Here is a 17,082-nt window from a genome sequence, read left to right on the forward strand (position 1 = left end):
CCATTTATTTTTTTTCTAAAAACAACCTTGTTTGTTTCTCTAGAAGTCTTTTTTTTCTTTTTCTTCTCTGAAAGTTCAGCTGCTGAACAAACATGAGGCTTTTGTCTTTCTGGGAAGCCAAGCTCAGTCCTGTGTGTAGGTGAGGGGTTTGGAAGGGATTTGGGTGCATGAAGCTCTCTTGGGCTCTGGGTTCACTTTACCTGGTGAATAATTTCTGAACAACCTCACAAGGTGCCTGGTTCATATTTTAACATCCAAATCCCTTTCAAAACTTACCCTTTGGGCCTGCTTTGTGCTATGTACCCGTTACTCTGTACCAGCTTTGTAGGTTAGAAGGTTTTTGGGGTGATAAAATCTAGTAATTACATAAATGAAAAAAAAAAACAACCCAACAAACCCCCAAACCATCAAAAAACTTGAGACCAGTTCTTTTTTTAACCCAGGCTTCTTAATAACTTTTACCGAATGTGTTTTTGTGGTGAGATAAAAGCATATTTTTGACAACGACCCAACACAGACAAGAACCTTTGCCTGCAGAGCAAACCAGCAGCAGCACCACGGTGATGTCAGAGGTCACAATGCCTGAGTCAGACTTGAAAACCCCTGGTTTTTCTCAAAGAGAAAAACAAACTGAAGAAAACAACTCTCAGCACCCCACGGGGGATGGCTGCACCCCAGATCTCCAGCCTGCACCACCACCTGCCACACAGGGCACCCAGCAAACAGAGCAGCTCCAGTGGCACCAGCAGCAAAGCACAAGGGCTCTTCCTCATGGGAGGAAGGGTTCCTGGCCCTGCTGGGGCCCTGCAGGGTCCACCAACATCCCACTGAGGATTTGTAGGACACAGGGCCTGCCAGGAGCTCCAGGTTGCTCTGGGGAAGGGCTGCTGCAGGAGCCAGGTTTCTCCAGAGGCCTGTCCCTCCCCTGTGCTGGGGTCCCTGATGCTCCTGTCCCTTGTAGGCACCTCTGCCTGGCACCACGGGGCTGGTCAGTGCTCCAACACTGCCCATGGGCATTCCTTCAATTTCTTATGTGCTTGGACAAGTTATTTCACTCGTGAAGACGACACCCACTCCTTCACGTACACACCCTGAGCTGCACACACCCGTCTTTGCCAATAATTAGTTATTTACATACACCTTGAGAATTTGGAGCAGATGAAAAGCACCCCCGGCCTACAGAACCCAGGGCTGCTGCAGATAAAAGCTGTTGCACAACAAGGGTTTGCAGCACCTCAGGTGTGGAACCCCACCTGGTCCCCATGCTGTTGGGGGAGGAAGGGGGGCTCCAGTCCAGCCAGCAGCTGGTACTGTGTAAGAAATAAAATCCTGTGTGCTTATTTTCCTCTGGTTTGTGATGGAGAACAGCTGAAGAAAGCTCTGAACCAAACACTAGCACTACCTTAAAAGACAAGAACAGACCACTGTGAGTTTTAAAAAAAACCAAACATGTTGGATTTTATTATTTTTAGACCATTTAGAAAAAAAAGGATTTAAAAAACACCATCTGATAGACCCACTGCTCTGTAAATACACATTGGTTCATTGAAACATTATGTGTTCCCTCAGTTAAAAGTCAAGAAGTGGCCCATGGCTGTTGCTGCAATTCAGTGTATTTATTTGTGGGCTTTTGCTTATATAGGGCAAATTATGGCCTTTTCAGTATGTTTGTAGAGTCTCCAGAGGTTCTGAAAGCTCATGACAAGCAAAACTACTATTTTTTACCATTTGTGCCATATCAGTGACTGTCTGCTCAGAGAACATGTGCGTGTCTAAACGTTCTCCTGCTCTGTTCTGTGCCAGCTCTCTGGCTGAGGTCACACCAGGGTCTCTTGGTAGCAAGTAAAGGAGTTAATTGGAAAAGAAAAGCAAAGGCTTGTTGAAAAGAATCCTGCACCACAGAAAAAAAAAATCCCTCATGATGTGTCATTTCCTGCAAGACTACACTGAGCCCTTTGGAACTGGATCTCCTGACATGCCACACACAGACCATGAGAAAGTTTCCACCACTGCAGAGCAGCTACTCTAGAAAAACAAGTTACACCAAAAACCCCTAAACCCCAGACTTTCAGCCTCACTCTGGAGCTGCTCCTGAGCACTTAGAGCCTTCTTTAAAAGCACAGACTGGGGCAGCTGCAGCAGAAATTGCCTCTGTTGACATGCAGCACAGTAGTTGTGGGACACAGGGGACTTTTGGGGCTGTTAGGTAAGAAGAGGCTCCAGGGGATGCCTTAGTCAGCATCAGGTCTTTGCTCCATGGTAAGAACATGTCTGAATGCTTCAGCCATATTCCAGCCTCTCCAGAAAAGCCAGTGCCACTGCCAGGAGCCCCTCGTGCAGTCAGGCCAGGACTGCAGCACAGGTGAGGCACCTGCACCTGACTGCGGCCACAAAGGGGCAGGAAAAGACTTTGGGGAAAAGTGCCACTGTGTCCATGGCATCAGAAGAAAAGGAGAAGGCCTGATTTCTCATACAGAAACCAAAACTAGTGGTGTCTTTCTAGGGAACAATTACAAGTGATATAAGCACCTCTCCACACTGTAATAACTGTGTTTAGACACATGAGGTTCCTTTTCTGCCTGCTGCAGGATACCCTGTGCCTCTCCAGGCCCCTTCACATTGCTACGCTGCTAACCTGACATGTCATTAAGCCCTGGCATCCTTTGGAGACGAGTGACAGAGGCAGGGAAGGTACAACAGCTGCAGAGCACGTTCTGAAATCAAACAGTACTTCATTACAGAGACACAGGAACCGAGTCAGTGATTATTCTTTCTTCTCTCCCTCCTCGGCGATGGGGTCTGCGGGCGGCTCCTCCACGGTCGCGCTGTTGCTCTCTGAGCCGGTGTTGCTGTCGCTGGTTCCCTCCTCAGCTGTGCTGTCCACCCCTTCCTGCCCACTCTCCTTGTCCTCTGGGGTAGAGGTTCCTTCTTCACCATTCTGCTGGTTCTCTGTGCTCTCTTCTGGGTGAGGCTCTTCTGGAAAAACATATTTCTCAGTGTCAATTACATGCCAATATTTATTTAGATTGTGCAATTAGGATTTAGGAAGAAACAGAAGCTGTAATAAATCCGAGTATTCCACAGCACTCACTTATGTCACGTAGAACATGCAGGGACAGGCACAGCTCAGGGATCTCTCAGTGCTGAGGACACATGTGGTCCTGCCACAGTATCCTGATGTCAGCCACAGCTGCCTGACCTCAGAAAGCCATGCTCCTTGTTGTAGCAGAACCACTGGAATTCAAACTCCTTGGTCCCTCTTTCTTTATGCCCCTGCTGTTGCAGCAGTGACTCACTGATGTCATTGGGACTCCTGAATCCAGCAGCATTTCTTACTCCCACTGTGCAGAGCACAAAGCAGCTGGAAAATTTGCCTGAGAGCTGCATAGGAAGCATTGCTGGTGCATCATCCTGGCTGGGCACTGACACTGGGACAAGGAAACACTCCCAGTTGCTCCCAGTTAACCAAAGTCTAACTTCTGGTTTACTATTTTTCCCCCTGGGTACAACACACACAAAGCATGACATGGGGCTCTGTGGGATCTTATCCTCTCCTCTTTTAAAAATGAGTGATTTAATGAGAAGCAAGCAAATGCCTTTGTTCACCAAGATGCAATGAACTGTTCTCCTCAGAGACCCTTTAATGCTGATCCTTGGAGGATTCTGCAGCTGATGATGCAGTTACCTGTCTCCATTGGAGTGCTCTCCTCTTCCTTCTTCTCCTCCCCCTTGCTGGCTGCCTGCTCCTCCTCGGCTGCCAGGCTGTTCTGACTGCGCTCGGCTTGCTCAGCTGCTTCCTTTTCCCTTTCCTCCTGTCTCTTGCGAGCCTGTTCCTCAGCTTGAGCAATTTCAGCTGCAATTTTTTCCATATCCACTTCCACCTTCAAACTGCATAACTAGCAATTAAAAACAAAACAAAACTCTTTAGCTCTTTTATTACCTCAGTTACCCTGAGAAATAAATCATCAGTAAACCCCAGCGATGAGTTCATTATTTCTACACGCAGCACACTCCTTTTGATTTTACAAAGTTTATATTAAAAGTAACTAGGGAGGGAGATACAGGCATATTAACAAAAAAAGGAGAGAGGCAGTAAATAAAACCTGTTATTTGAATGCAGCCAGGGAGAGCAGTGTGCCCTCCACAGTGGCTTCAGGCCACCATCCTCCAACTACTCTGAGTGAATTCACCCAGCCCAGCCTGGAAGCATTTCTAAACTGGCCCAATGTCCCCTAAAGGTCACTGAAGGAGGAAAACATCCTGTATTTTGTACCACCCACACCAGGGCACTGCCCCAGCAGCTGGGCAATTGCTCAGAACTGAACAGAGAACTGAAGCACTTATACCACTGTGGAACCAGCAGCTTCCTCAGAGTGAGAAAAATGAGTTGTACCCTTTTAAGCTCGTTGTTGAAAGATTCTGTGCTTTCCAAAAACTTCCTCTTCTTTTCCTGGTGACGCTCCTCAATTTGCAGCAGCTCAGCTTCAAGCTTACGCTGGAAGTGAAACAAAAAGCAAGAACCTCACTGTGCAGTCACCTAAAAACTGGGCAAAGGTACAGCTACACATACAAATTTTCATATAGGTTTATTTTTAAATATTGGTCTAATATGTAAACATCCTTCTGCCTGCCTCTGATACCCACTAACTCAGAAGTTCATACTGAAAAGTAGGAACAGTACATGGGTCTGTGCAGCAGTTTGAGCATATTGTAAATGAAACACTGTGTACTGAGGTGAAGCTTCCAGCATCAAACCTGAACATTCTCTTTCCTATTCTGCACCCCCAGGTCTGTGTATACATATCCCACAGGTCTGTATATACACAGCTCACAGGTAGAGACACACCCTCCACATCAATTATATTCTCTACCACAGAAGGACCACTATTCACAGGAAAGAAGGACAACCACCCCCTCCACCCTCCAAATCTTCTGTGATTAAAAAAAAACTCCAACAAATCTCTACCTAATTCTGGTCTCAATTCACTCACACACACACTGATCATGCTGAAAGGGTTCTTTTGGTAACATGAGTGCTTGGAAAAGCACATGCATGTGCCCAAAGCTGGGTGAAACAGGCAGGTGTGGCATCACCATATATTTTGTATGAATTTAACTTTCAGTGGAAAATGTTAGAATAGGAACAATTCACTGCAAAAAACCAGAATCATTACAAACAAGATGACTTGTCAGGTATCCAAGATCACAACCCTACCAGTACTTACTAACCAGCAGACTTTTACACTGCATACAGAGGGTTGTGTGTAATAATGAAGATCTATGCAACTAACACTTAGGACATCCCAAAGAACAAAATACAGTTTAACATGATGCTCCAGAACAAAACAGCACAGAAGGTGAAGTCTCACGTTCTGCAGCTCCCAAGAAATCCTAGGGATTATCTCCTGGAGCACACAGAACATTGACACCCAGCAAGAACAATCATGTAGGTGATCGAATGATCCAAGACTTGGAGTCCAGCCCAACCCCACCATGTTTTAACCACATCCTTTCTTTTTACCTGATGAACCATTAAAGACTGAACCTGGCGTTTCAGGACTTGCATTCTGGCTGTGGTGACCACGGAGCGGACGTCGGGCACCACGCTCTCGCTCAGGATCTCGCTGATGAGCCGGTGGTTCCTCTGGAACCGAGCCGTGGCCGTGTGCTTCATGGAGAACCCATCGTCGTAATCTGCAACAGGAGTTCGAGGGGGAACTGCTTTGATTCCACAAAATGACAGCCAAGTCTAATGATGCTGTACCCACACGAGCACTCACAGAAAACAAAATAGGAGCCCTAACACCAGTGGTTCTCATGTCACAAAGTTCACAGTAACACAGACAGAGCATCAGAGAATCACGAGAGGATACAAAGCGTGGCCAGGGCAGCATTCACCTGGCACAGCTCTAATGCTGATTTCACATGCATTTCCCACAGCTGAAATTGGGACTGACCTAGTTATTCACTCTGTTGCTTTCCACATTTCCACAGTAAGAGGACTATTAATACACCAAATAAAAGACCCATTCCTGATTAATCATGTTTCCAGAACAAAATGCCAGCAGGATAGTCATTCATCTATAAATAACCTTTGCAGCACAGATCAAAAACACTTATTTTTTTAAAACACGGAGGGCTGAAAGCATGAAGCAGTGAGACACATTTACTCACCACCAAAAATTCACAGTCATGTATTAAGAGTATTTGATTATTAGTAAGTGCACTTTCTCTAAAGAGAAACAAGTTAAACAATAAGTATGAATTATTTCCCAGAACAATGCAGTGTATAAAAGTCCAGAAACCTAATTTGCTTTACATTAAGTATTCCTACTGGAAATGACTATCCCAATTATTCACAGAAATCTGAAGAAGCTGAACACCATGCCAGGGGATACTAGCAAAGAAGAGAACTAGTTAAATGGAAGTTTCTTTATTTCAAATTGTTATATTGTATCTCATTGAGTAATCTGATTAAACAAAGCAAGAAAGAGGTAACAGTTGGTTCTGCCCCAGCCTACTTTGCTCAGGTAGCACAGAACAGAATCTCAAGTCCCCAGGTTCCAGCTATTCCACCATGAAATGTATTTACATATATGTTGCAATTACCTCACACGGGGGAAAGTGCTGTTTGCCATGAGCTTTATCTCAGGGGTGTGCTTTTACAAGGGGGAAGGAAAAAAAAGGGTGTAACTGAGTACATTTTTCACCCTCAGGTTTCAACAAGTATTTGGTGATGAATTTAAAAGCAGCCATGAGGTGTGTGAGGCTGACTTTTCCCACTGGGTGGGGTGCATTTCCTTGCAGTCAAATAAACTTTCAGAATTTTCTCATCAACTTGTCAGCAGCAAAGGCACCTCAATACCCAAACAATCTCAAATGACAGTTGTTGAACACATTCAAAGTTCAGGTGCTCTTAATCACTCCAGAACTCTGCCTGTCAGATTTATGTGCTTCTGGTAATAAAGCACAACATTCCATCCAAGCCAGATTAAATCAGGCATCTCAGCCTTTTCTAAAGCATGTGCTAAAGCCATTACGGAACCATAAGCAGACTGATTTGGTTTGAACTATTAAGCATTACTTCACACTTAATTAAGAAGGGTTGGAATAACTTTTGCCACGGGTGCCACCTTAGTTTTGAGAACAAAGTCAGCTGTATGGAATAAAATGTGGTAATGAAAATCAGCATTAAATCACCAAAGCAGAAACAAAGCCACGTGAAGCGCTGCAGAAGGTGCACATGGGTGGTTTTCTGTATTCCCAAGGCCTGTCCTGCCATGAGAACATCCCACTGGGAGTGCACCAAGCTCCTTACCATCGGGATCCTCCGCGGGCTGGATGCTCATGTAGGGCTCCCCCTTCTCCATGCGCGACTGGCGCTGCCGGCTCTCCTCTTCCAGCGCTGCCTCGGCGCGGCTCTTGGCGTTGATGTAGGCCAGGTAGGCAGGGGAGTTGTGGTAGGCCTTCATGGACTCGTTGTACTCGATCTGAAAAGTGACCAACACGGTTTGATTGCACCACTGGGTGATTCCCACCCTGCCACAACTGCGCTCTGTGTAACTCACAGTGTGGTTACACTGGCAAAGCTGAATCTGGCTGAGATACAAATGACCAGATTCTCTCAGTTTTTCTTTTTTAAAAATTAGAACTTCCTCTATAGTCGTTCGTGCTTTAAAAAAACACAGCTGGTTTTTAGGTCCTTTTCAGTTTTACTACCTGGAAGTCTTAGGATAGCTTTGTTTTCTGAGATTTCAAATTCAAACACCTCAGAACATTTATGATCAAGTTCTGGTAAGATGAAAACAGCAAACACAAAATATTCTTGGGAATTCTCTGAAGTTCTAACTAAATCTGTGATTCTGATTTCTTCTCCTTCCTTATGCCAGCATGTCACGAAACACTTTTCAAAATCACTTAAGATTTGTCCATTCTTTGACCCATCCCTGCTCTGGGATGACACAGAAAGGTGCAGCCAGGCTCCTGTCTCCTCCTGGCAGCAGGACAGCAACACTATTTTCATTTTCATTGAAATACCTTTTCCCTTTGAATTGCTTTCTTTAATCTCACTTTTAAGATTTTATACAGTGATTTGAGCTATTTCCAATGAAAAAATGGATATAATCTCTGATATTGTTAAAGGTACCTAAAATGTTTGTTTATGATCAGGACCAGAATCCTTCTGCCTTGGCACTGCACAAACAGAAACCAGCTGGCCCCTGCCCCAAGGAGCTTACAATCTAAACATCATTACCAAGGTAAAAATAGAATTCCTGGATTCTTTTTTCTCAGCTAAGAGCGCCAAGCTTTGCAGTACTTCTCTACTGCCTTGGAATAGAACCAGCTGAGATTTGACCAGGTAGCCAGAGCCTCAGGTGCCTGCCAGGTGTAAGCACAACACATCAGCTGGAAAATTCTCCCTTTGTACCTGAGAATCACAAGAACAGTCTCGTACAGGTGCTCAACACTTACCAACCTAGACACGAGGCAGCTGTCATCTCTTGTCATTAAGATCAATAAAACCAAAACAAAAGCACAAGAAAACCCTACAAGTGGTATCATTTTCTATTAAGAAACAAAACATTAATGCCACAGCGTGGAGTTCCACCAGGAAAACCAAACCCCACGTGACTGGAAGTCTCTTAGGAACATGTTCATGACAACAGCAGTAGTTGCAGAGCACCAGTTTTGAAAGAGGATTTTGGTGTTGAGACAATCTTTTCAATACTGATGTTGTACAATCAAATCCATTCATTAAACAGTTAAAATCGACACTCAATTATAAATACTTCATTTTGAATTAGGTCTAAAAACTGACCAGTCACAGTTGATGCACAGTTATTTAAAAAAATCTAAGAGACGTGTCAGGACAAACTTCCATTTAAGTTACATACAGGGCTCTCGTGAATGCCTCAAACACCCCTGCATGGGGAGGATGAATTTTTCTTCTCAGACCAGTTCCTAGAAGAATCAGCTGTAATAAACATCCCAGATTTCTTCCATTTACCTTTTCAGCTTCATATTCATTCAAATACTCTTGCTTCTCTTCATCAGTGAGATCTCGCCACATTCCTCCAATAATCTTGCCAATTTCCCATAACTTCAAATCAGGATTGGACGCCTTCACTTGGTCCCAGACCTTAACAGAAACAGCTGGAGCTTTACTAATGATATCTAAATACTTCCAAATTAAACATTTTATATTGTCATCTCAGTGTTCTTTCTGGAATCACCATGAAAAACAGGATAAAGTTAGGAATGAGTCTGGCTAAACTATCTGGATTATTTTCTGGGGCAGGAAGTCAGTAGGAAGCCAGCTACTGAACCAGGTAATTGCTGAGTGGCTTTGGTCTCATGGGAATATTGCCTTTAACCCTCTCAATTCTCTTCTTAAATGAACATCGCTGCATCTCGGGGAAAAAAATGCTACTGAGTAAACACATCCAGCAGTAGATTATGACAGAGACTGAGCTTTTCAGATCAGAATGTAACATTTCACAATATTTCAGTCTTGCTGATCAATCTGAGTTCCAACAAGTTCTGACTCCACCAAAAAGGTTTCTAACTTTATAGGGAAAAAAAAAGGAGAGCTGCCAGTGTAATTTCTTGCTGCGCCACTTGACTTTTTTTTTTTTATTATTATTTTTTTTTTGGTGTGTGTGTTGATGTTTTTTGGCCTAAGACAGACATGCTGGTAAAGATACTTTACCAGAAGTGGAAGAAATTCCTTCTGGCTCACCCGCTTCAGCCAGGCTGCCATGCCCTCCCCATGCCCCATCAGATTCCAGACTCCACAAGAGTCTCTCTCCTACTTTCTGTCAAACAGTTCAGAATAGCGAAGCAAACGTTGCCACGGGCTAGGGTGGTGAAGGAGAACATGCAAAGTCCACTCATTGCTACTCTTCAGTCCAGCTACAGCACTGCACAAAGCCCAGAAAACGCAAGGAATACTTCCTTTATATAAAAAAGTTCTGTCAGTAAGTCACAGGAACTTCTGAATGTGGCGGGGTGGATCCTTGTCAGCAGACAGTGGTAGGAATTAGCATTTTAGCAATTTTCCCCCCAGAAATTGGCAACTGTGTGATCAGACTACTGCTGCCTTTGTTCTGCAGGGCAGACTCTGTACTTTACATCCCCTTAAGAGAGCGCAGGCTGTTAGGAGTCAACGTTTAGAAGCTGAAACTAAGATCATAGCAATTAATTGTTAGCACAAACGAACACTGACTTTATTACTGATGGACACTGTAATACCCACCTTCCGGCTGTACCTCATGTAGGGCATCAGGGGCTTGTCTGGGGGTTTGGGGGGCTTTGGAATGGTAATACCAGAGGAAGCCTATAAAAGAACCGGATAAATCCATTCGTTAATGGGGTCGCTGAACAGTTTCTACACGCACTAGTTTTGGAAAACACTCATTCTTGTGCATTCACACACCCCCACCAAGAGAAGCAAGCAACATGACCAAAAAAGTTACCCAGTCTGTAAATGAACAAGCACTAGCTAGAGCTATTCCTCACAGGAATAATTTTCCAATGTAAATTTGTTCTTTTCTCTCTGAGTTTGCAGAGCAGTAACTAGACAAATCCTCAAAAGGGCTCCATGTTCTTAAAACTGAACTACACAGATAGGAACTGACATGGAAACACTAATCCCAGCAGGTTGTTTTTTCTCACATCTGATGAATAATTTATTTTATCTGTTTTGAGAAATTTAATGTGGCTACTGTACAGGTGAAAAAAGATAAGAAGAAAGTTTAAAAACATTAAGTTAGAGACATTATCAAATAATTCTAGAAATCTTTTTTCTGCAAAATTTGTCAGTGGTAATTTGGAGCCAATTAACAGACTCTTCACAAAAAGAAAACAACCCTATGCAGCTAAAAGGTAAATATGTGCTCTACTTGTAGCCAAGCTGTAATGAATTGTCCCAATTAGCCTGGAACATGTTCCTGTGCTCTGTCTTCCTTTGGCTTTATGTTGCCAGACACAGTGCTGGCACCACACAAAAGGCCACTGAGCTTTAATGCTGCTGCTGGGTCCCCTGCATCCCCTAAATCCACAGAACACCTAAAACAGTGCAATGCCATCACAGCCCCTGTCAACTGCAGGGTCTGAAACCCTCCACTCTTCCAGCACTTCCACATATTCAGCAGTTCTATTAAGTGGGAGTATTTACATGAAAATATAAAGCAGGCTCAAGATCTTTCAGGGTTGTGGCCTGTAGATCAATACTTGGGTGTAGCCCAGAAGGCTCACATTCAATACTGTTTTCCTCCTGACAGGTGTTTTGTTGTTTTTTGTTGTTTTTTTTTTTAATTTATTTCTTTATTTTTTGTTTGCTGAATTTATGGAGCTCTATGAACAATGCATACAGAACTGTGTATAAATAATGTGCATGAGGTATATGTATTACCAAAATGTATACATAGATACACATACAGATGGGTTGGAAAAACATTAACGGAAACTGTTTAATGCTTTTAAATTAAGAGGGATTTAAAGACACCATCCATATACTGGGATATGCATGGCAGAGCAGGCTGTGTATGCTTGTGACATACAGAAACAATGGAAGTTCTCAGACAAAACCTGACTTAGTCTTGTATAAGGAAAGTATCCATTTGGACAGTCAATTCCACCTTGTAGGGGAAGGTCCTTTCTGTAAATGCTTTAAACAAATTGGATGAACTTCATGTAAGAAGTTTCAAAGAAGGTTTATATGAAAGGTATAAAAAAAGTACACTTCTTTAAAAGCACCATGTATTTGGTCCTTGAGAAATCTTCGTATCACCTTCCAAACTGCTAAGAAGTTTTGAGGTACAAAGTTCTACATGGAAAAACTCTAAAGTTGTGAGATATTTAAGAAAATATCAGGGATTTACTCTCTTTCTGTTGTGGTATAAAAGTGTTACATTTCCACTGTCTATTTTTGTTTCCCAACTGCATACAATGCTAGGACTTGATTCATGTTTGAAAGAAGCTGTCACCTCCCTCATCACTTGTCTCCATTTCACTGTTTACCCCATGAAAAATGAATGTAATATCCATTTCCCACACACTGACACATATATGAGCTGAAAGGATTCTATTTTATTATCAACATCACGCTTTTGTTGAAAAAATAATGACTGAACTTGGGACTGTGCAGTTATTATCAGACTACGACTAGAAAGAAAAATAAAGGCCTGTACCTCTCACATGGCTTAACAGGATGATGCAACGACTATCAATGATCTCCAGCTTGCAAAATGTTCTTCCTTATTTTTGTACCAAAAAAAGCAGTTCCCTCCCTCCAAAAATTTATACCAAGCTACAGAACCTTTTCCTATGCATGCAGTGGTTCCTGAAGACCACACACTCTTTTTGGATGTCTGCATCATATACCATTACCAGTTTTCCCTGCTGAGTAAAATCCCATTTTCCTGCAAAAGGTTTCAGAGTGAAAGGGAAGGGGGGAGAAGGTAAGAAATAAGAATGAGAAGTTGGTTTTGGTTTTTTTTTTATAAAGAAGCGGCAGCAGCCAAGACTCCGAAGAACCTAACCCTAAAGCCATTTCTGGTCAGTTCCTGGTGTTTGCCGGAGGATGTAATAGTTGATTCTCCTACCGTGACCCGGCTGTTGGTGCCCGGGTTCCCTCCCAGCCTGTAGTTGTTGTAGGCCAGATGGCTGTATGGATTGTATCCCACAAACCCTGGGGTGCTGGGCATTTGCTGATGGAAACAAATGAGACAAAAACACGAATGAGAAATGAGCTCAAACGAGGAAAACACAGAAATGAAAATGAACTGCAATATGGCATGCAAAAGCAACCAGAATTCAAACAAGCAATGAGGTGTAGCAGTTGGTGTCTTCCCAACACACACAACTTACTTCAGTATAAACCTAGTAAGGAAACAGGACTTTCAAGCAAATGTGTCACTACAGATTTCTGTCTGAAATTGTTGATTTTAGTTCTATTAACTGTGTAACTCATTTAAACAGGTATTCTGTAAATTCAGCTCATGGCTAATGAAATTTTCCAACATAAGCCACCAAGGAATTCAGAAGATTCTTGTCTGCCAAGGGTGAAAGTTAAAGGATAACACAGCACCCAGTGATGGGGCAGAAATCCCCAGTACCCACATTTATTGAAAAATCCCTGCCTGCTTTTCTTCCCAGAATTCTGCCTTCCCAACAAATGGGGCAGGGGGGAAAATCTCTCAAAGCACCATTTGTGCTCCACTGCCAGTGGCTGAAGACAATTCCCATGGACATCCCTCTGTTATAAGGCAGGCTGTAGACTGACAGAGCTGAGGAACTCTACATCTGCAGTAAGACCTGTAAGTTAAAAACTTTAAACTAGTCTGAACACATCACCAAATCCAAGACAATTCAGAAGTTAATCAATACATCATCATTCATTCATGGAAGTAGATTGATTTGTTCTCACCTCAGTCATGCAGAAAAAAAAATAAAAAATCTTGTTTCTTTACATTCCCTCTCATTTAGCAATAGACATTCAAGTTTCACCAGGTTCCCTGTATTCCCCTCCTCAAATAAATTTATTTTTTTCCATTATCCCCCCTTTCCCAATCAGATTTTGTTGGAAAAATAGATCAGCTATTTGATGGTAATAGCGATTAAGTCCTGACTGTGTTGGTTCTATGATTCCATTAGGATTCACAAGAATCTGGAGTTTTTCTGGACATTTAAATGTCATTCTCACAGTGTCCCACTCTCCAGCAGCCCTATAAACATTCCAAGAAGTCTTCCACAGCGATTTGCTGATTGGACCTGTTCCAGATTACAGTAATAAAAATTACAGATAGGTTCAGGACTCTAAGAACCAAAGTATGACACGCACAAACACAGAACAGAAGCGTCCTAGGAGCTGACTACGGTAACTAGGAAGGTTTCAGGTCAATGCAGACATACTGCAGGAGTTTATTTCTCAACACACAAGTGCAGAGGAAAATTATCCTTTAACAGTCAGTCTTCAATAAGAGATTTTATTGCCAAGCTTTTGAACTCAGTCACAGCAGCTGATGTGCTCATCTGTATGCCTGGGCTCACGACATACACATTCACTACTTCATAAAACACCGTTTTACTACAGTTTCTTGTATTACCATAACAACAGGTTTTGAGTATGTTGAACTACACCTCTTCAATAAAACCAGATGACAATTGCAATCTCCGTCTGCTTAATTCTTTATTTCTGCAAGACAGGATTTAAATGTTACCAGGAACTACCTTCCTTGCATCACATGGAGAATTTTTATTTCAGGTACAGTACTGCAGTTTTGAGTATTACTGGGATTTTGTTGACTGCAGCACTTGGAACTGGCTGTGGAAGAACAAGCAAGGTTATTTGGCTACTTTGTGACTTGAATTAACAGAGCACAGGCCATCATGTGAAGGACTGTATAAAATATAATACAGAATAAAAGATGCTTGTGAGACAGGCAATGCATGTCACTGGTTGCAGTTCTGACATGTGCTTCATGTATCCTTCTGAAGGACTGTACCACATCAACATGAACCATTCAACATTTGTATTCATGCTACAACCCAAAAGAATCACGAGTGTATGCACAGCTCTCGATGCAGGAATCCAGCGGTCAGAGTGGATCCATCATGTTCCTTCTAACACTGCCACAGATCTATTTCACTGTGTGCAAAATGAAAACTCTGAGAAAACTATGCAAATCAAGTTTTATTTATGTAAACTTATAAAAACAACTTGTATTTATGCATTATATATTTTCAAGCCTCTTCCTGTAAAGTATGGCACAATAAATTTGAAGATCACATTCCTTCTAATGCCCCTCCTGCAGAGATCAAGGACACACTACTGGGTAACAGTTTTCCAATTCACTTTGGTAAAAAAAATTCACCATAGCATCTTTTCTCAATCTTCTGTACAAAGGATTTGTTCTAAAACCCAAACTATTCGCAAATGTGACCAAGGATGTGCATTTACTTTCACACAGTTACTGCCCACAGCACACTGGTACTGCAGCACCTTTGCACATCCAGGAATGTCACCTGACAGGATTCAAAGCTCCTGTTTATGATTTCCTCAGTGTCAGGCCACACCACTTTACTAGAAAGTAAAACACTTCCCATGCCCTAGACTCCAAAATACCAGTGATTTCAAGGAATGCAAGACTGGCATCAGGAGTGTTTCATTATTCTGACCCGATATAACAGGATGTTTCATAATCCTGCATTCCACTAAAAAGCAGCTCAGTACAACTGAAATGTGGAAAATGCACTGTCTGCCCATGATTTGGGCACAGGCTGAGTAGGACATTTTACAGTCAAATATATCAGTTGATTCTTAACCATTCCAGTTCTGCTGCAACCCACTGTGAGTCATTTGAGACAAGAGACTGCTCACAGAAAATTCAGTGTCTGCAAGATCCAGCCTTAAAGGCAAACCAAATTTATTCAGCTTCTCTTTCCCAAACTTCTCAAAAAAAAACCCCAAAAAACAAACTAATTTAAACAATTAATATCACACTAATATTGTGTTTCCCATACAGGAAGATGATGCAACTCCGTAATTATTGTTCTGGGAAGTTACTAAAGGGTCTGTGTTAATGAGAAAAATCACTATACTTACGGTTGCAGGAGCTGGGGTGGGAGGTGGGGCATAGGATGGCCTTTCTGTTAAGATAGAAATGTAAGCACATTTTTTTTTTCTTGAAAATCTGAACGAATTTTTAAGGCATCTGCTGTGGCCAACATTTTTAAAGGAATGTACAAAAACAAGCAAATTCTACTCTGAAAGACTTTGCGTTTTGCCACTGAACAGCAAAAAGCAACACAAGAAAAAGAAAAGAAAAACGGAACCCCGCACATTGCTCTAGTCCCAGCCTTTTATTCAAGCACAAGACTGAAGAATATGAAATTCATTTATATATACACCAATTATATGGAGGGAAAGAAAAAATGCAGTCCAACGGGATTTAGAAGCTGTGATATCTGGATTTCCTACAAAAACAATATACCAGGAATCAGCCACAGCAGGATTTAAGGCCAAGAGTTTAGTCACTACACTCGCTAATTTCTTTTAATGCCAGGAATAATGGCATCATCTCAGAAACAGGTTCTGCAGAACCAGATCTTTAAAACACCAAGTTAAAGAAAGAAAAATCTTTTAAAGAAACTTACTTGACATTTTGATAGTCAAATTTTCAGCCACCTGACATTATATTTGTACTTCTGCAAGACAAAAGAAGATCACGCTAATAAGTGTTGTACCTTTCCCCCCACCGGATCTTTGAAGCTTCGATTGTTATCGGTATCAGTGATTATCAAAGTTTGTCAATTTTGGAATACAGAAAGAAGGATTTTCAGAAACCAAGGTGTTATCCCTTTGAAAAATTAATTGACTTTACAAGGAATCTGGCCATAAATAGCTGTGCAAGAGCTATTTAAGAGAGAGGTTTAGATCACTTTCATATTAAAGGGTCTAAATAAATATATTTTGTCTCTTAAGGAATAAAGAGAACACACCCCATTATTTTACACTCACTTTTTCAGAAATCTGGTATTAACACATAAATGACCAAATTATGTATTTCCTTTACAGGGAACATAGAACAATCACCGAGCCCGGCAGCTGCGGTCTGACAGGCAATGCTTAACCTTTTAGCAAAAAACCCAGGAGTGCGTCAAAGAGCGCTGTAAAAAAGCGTTTCTTCGGTCCTTCTCTTCAAATAACGGCACAGCAGCTGCAACCTCCTTCAGAATCCCTATTAACGACGTGCTCCGGGCTCGCACACGGGGCTGGCTCGGGGAGACCGGGCAAAGCCTGAGCGGGCCCAAGGCGGCCGCCGGGGGGGTCCCTCGGCCCTAGCGCCCCCTCCCCGGGCCCAAGGGCCCTCCTGAGCCCCGCAGCGCTGCCGGAGAGGGGCCGGGGCCGTCCCGAGCCCCCCGTTCAGCCCCGCCGGGCCCCCCGCACTCACCCGCTCGGCGCGGCCGCGCTCCCTTTGTTCCCACGGGCCGGGGCGGCGGCGACGGCGCCTGCGCACTGCGATCCGCACTTTCGACACACCGGCCCCGGCCCGCCGGTGACTCCCTACTCGCAATGGG

General features: G+C 42.9%; 1 protein-coding gene across 4 annotated transcripts; it reads right to left on the bottom strand.

Moving 5' to 3' along the window:
• Positions 1-1,427: 1,427 nt before the first annotated feature.
• On the bottom strand, positions 1,428-17,022 carry SMARCE1 (SWI/SNF related, matrix associated, actin dependent regulator of chromatin, subfamily e, member 1). Of its 4 annotated transcripts, none has more exons than XM_015651141.3 (11): positions 16,956-17,017; positions 16,159-16,209; positions 15,608-15,651; positions 12,606-12,710; positions 10,256-10,336; positions 9,008-9,139; positions 7,319-7,490; positions 5,522-5,694; positions 4,394-4,495; positions 3,686-3,896; positions 1,428-2,976 (listed from the first exon to the last, which is right to left on the bottom strand). In XM_015651141.3, the coding sequence occupies exons 2-11, from the start codon at positions 16,163-16,165 to the stop codon at positions 2,765-2,767; spliced, it is 1,239 nt and encodes a 412-aa protein (XP_015506627.1). In that variant the 5' UTR covers positions 16,166-16,209; positions 16,956-17,017; the 3' UTR covers positions 1,428-2,764. The 4 variants fall into 4 exon arrangements, with proteins under 4 accessions (XP_015506627.1, XP_033375940.1, XP_015506629.1 ...); XM_033520049.1 differs by lacking the exon at positions 16,956-17,017 and adding an exon at positions 16,636-16,785; XM_015651143.3 differs by lacking the exon at positions 9,008-9,139 and having other exon boundaries at positions 16,956-17,022.
• Between the last annotated feature and the right edge of the window lie 60 nt (positions 17,023-17,082).

This window comes from Parus major, chromosome 27 (assembly GCF_001522545.3).
Source record: "Parus major isolate Abel chromosome 27, Parus_major1.1, whole genome shotgun sequence".
In the NCBI taxonomy this organism is placed as follows: domain Eukaryota; kingdom Metazoa; phylum Chordata; class Aves; order Passeriformes; family Paridae; genus Parus; species Parus major.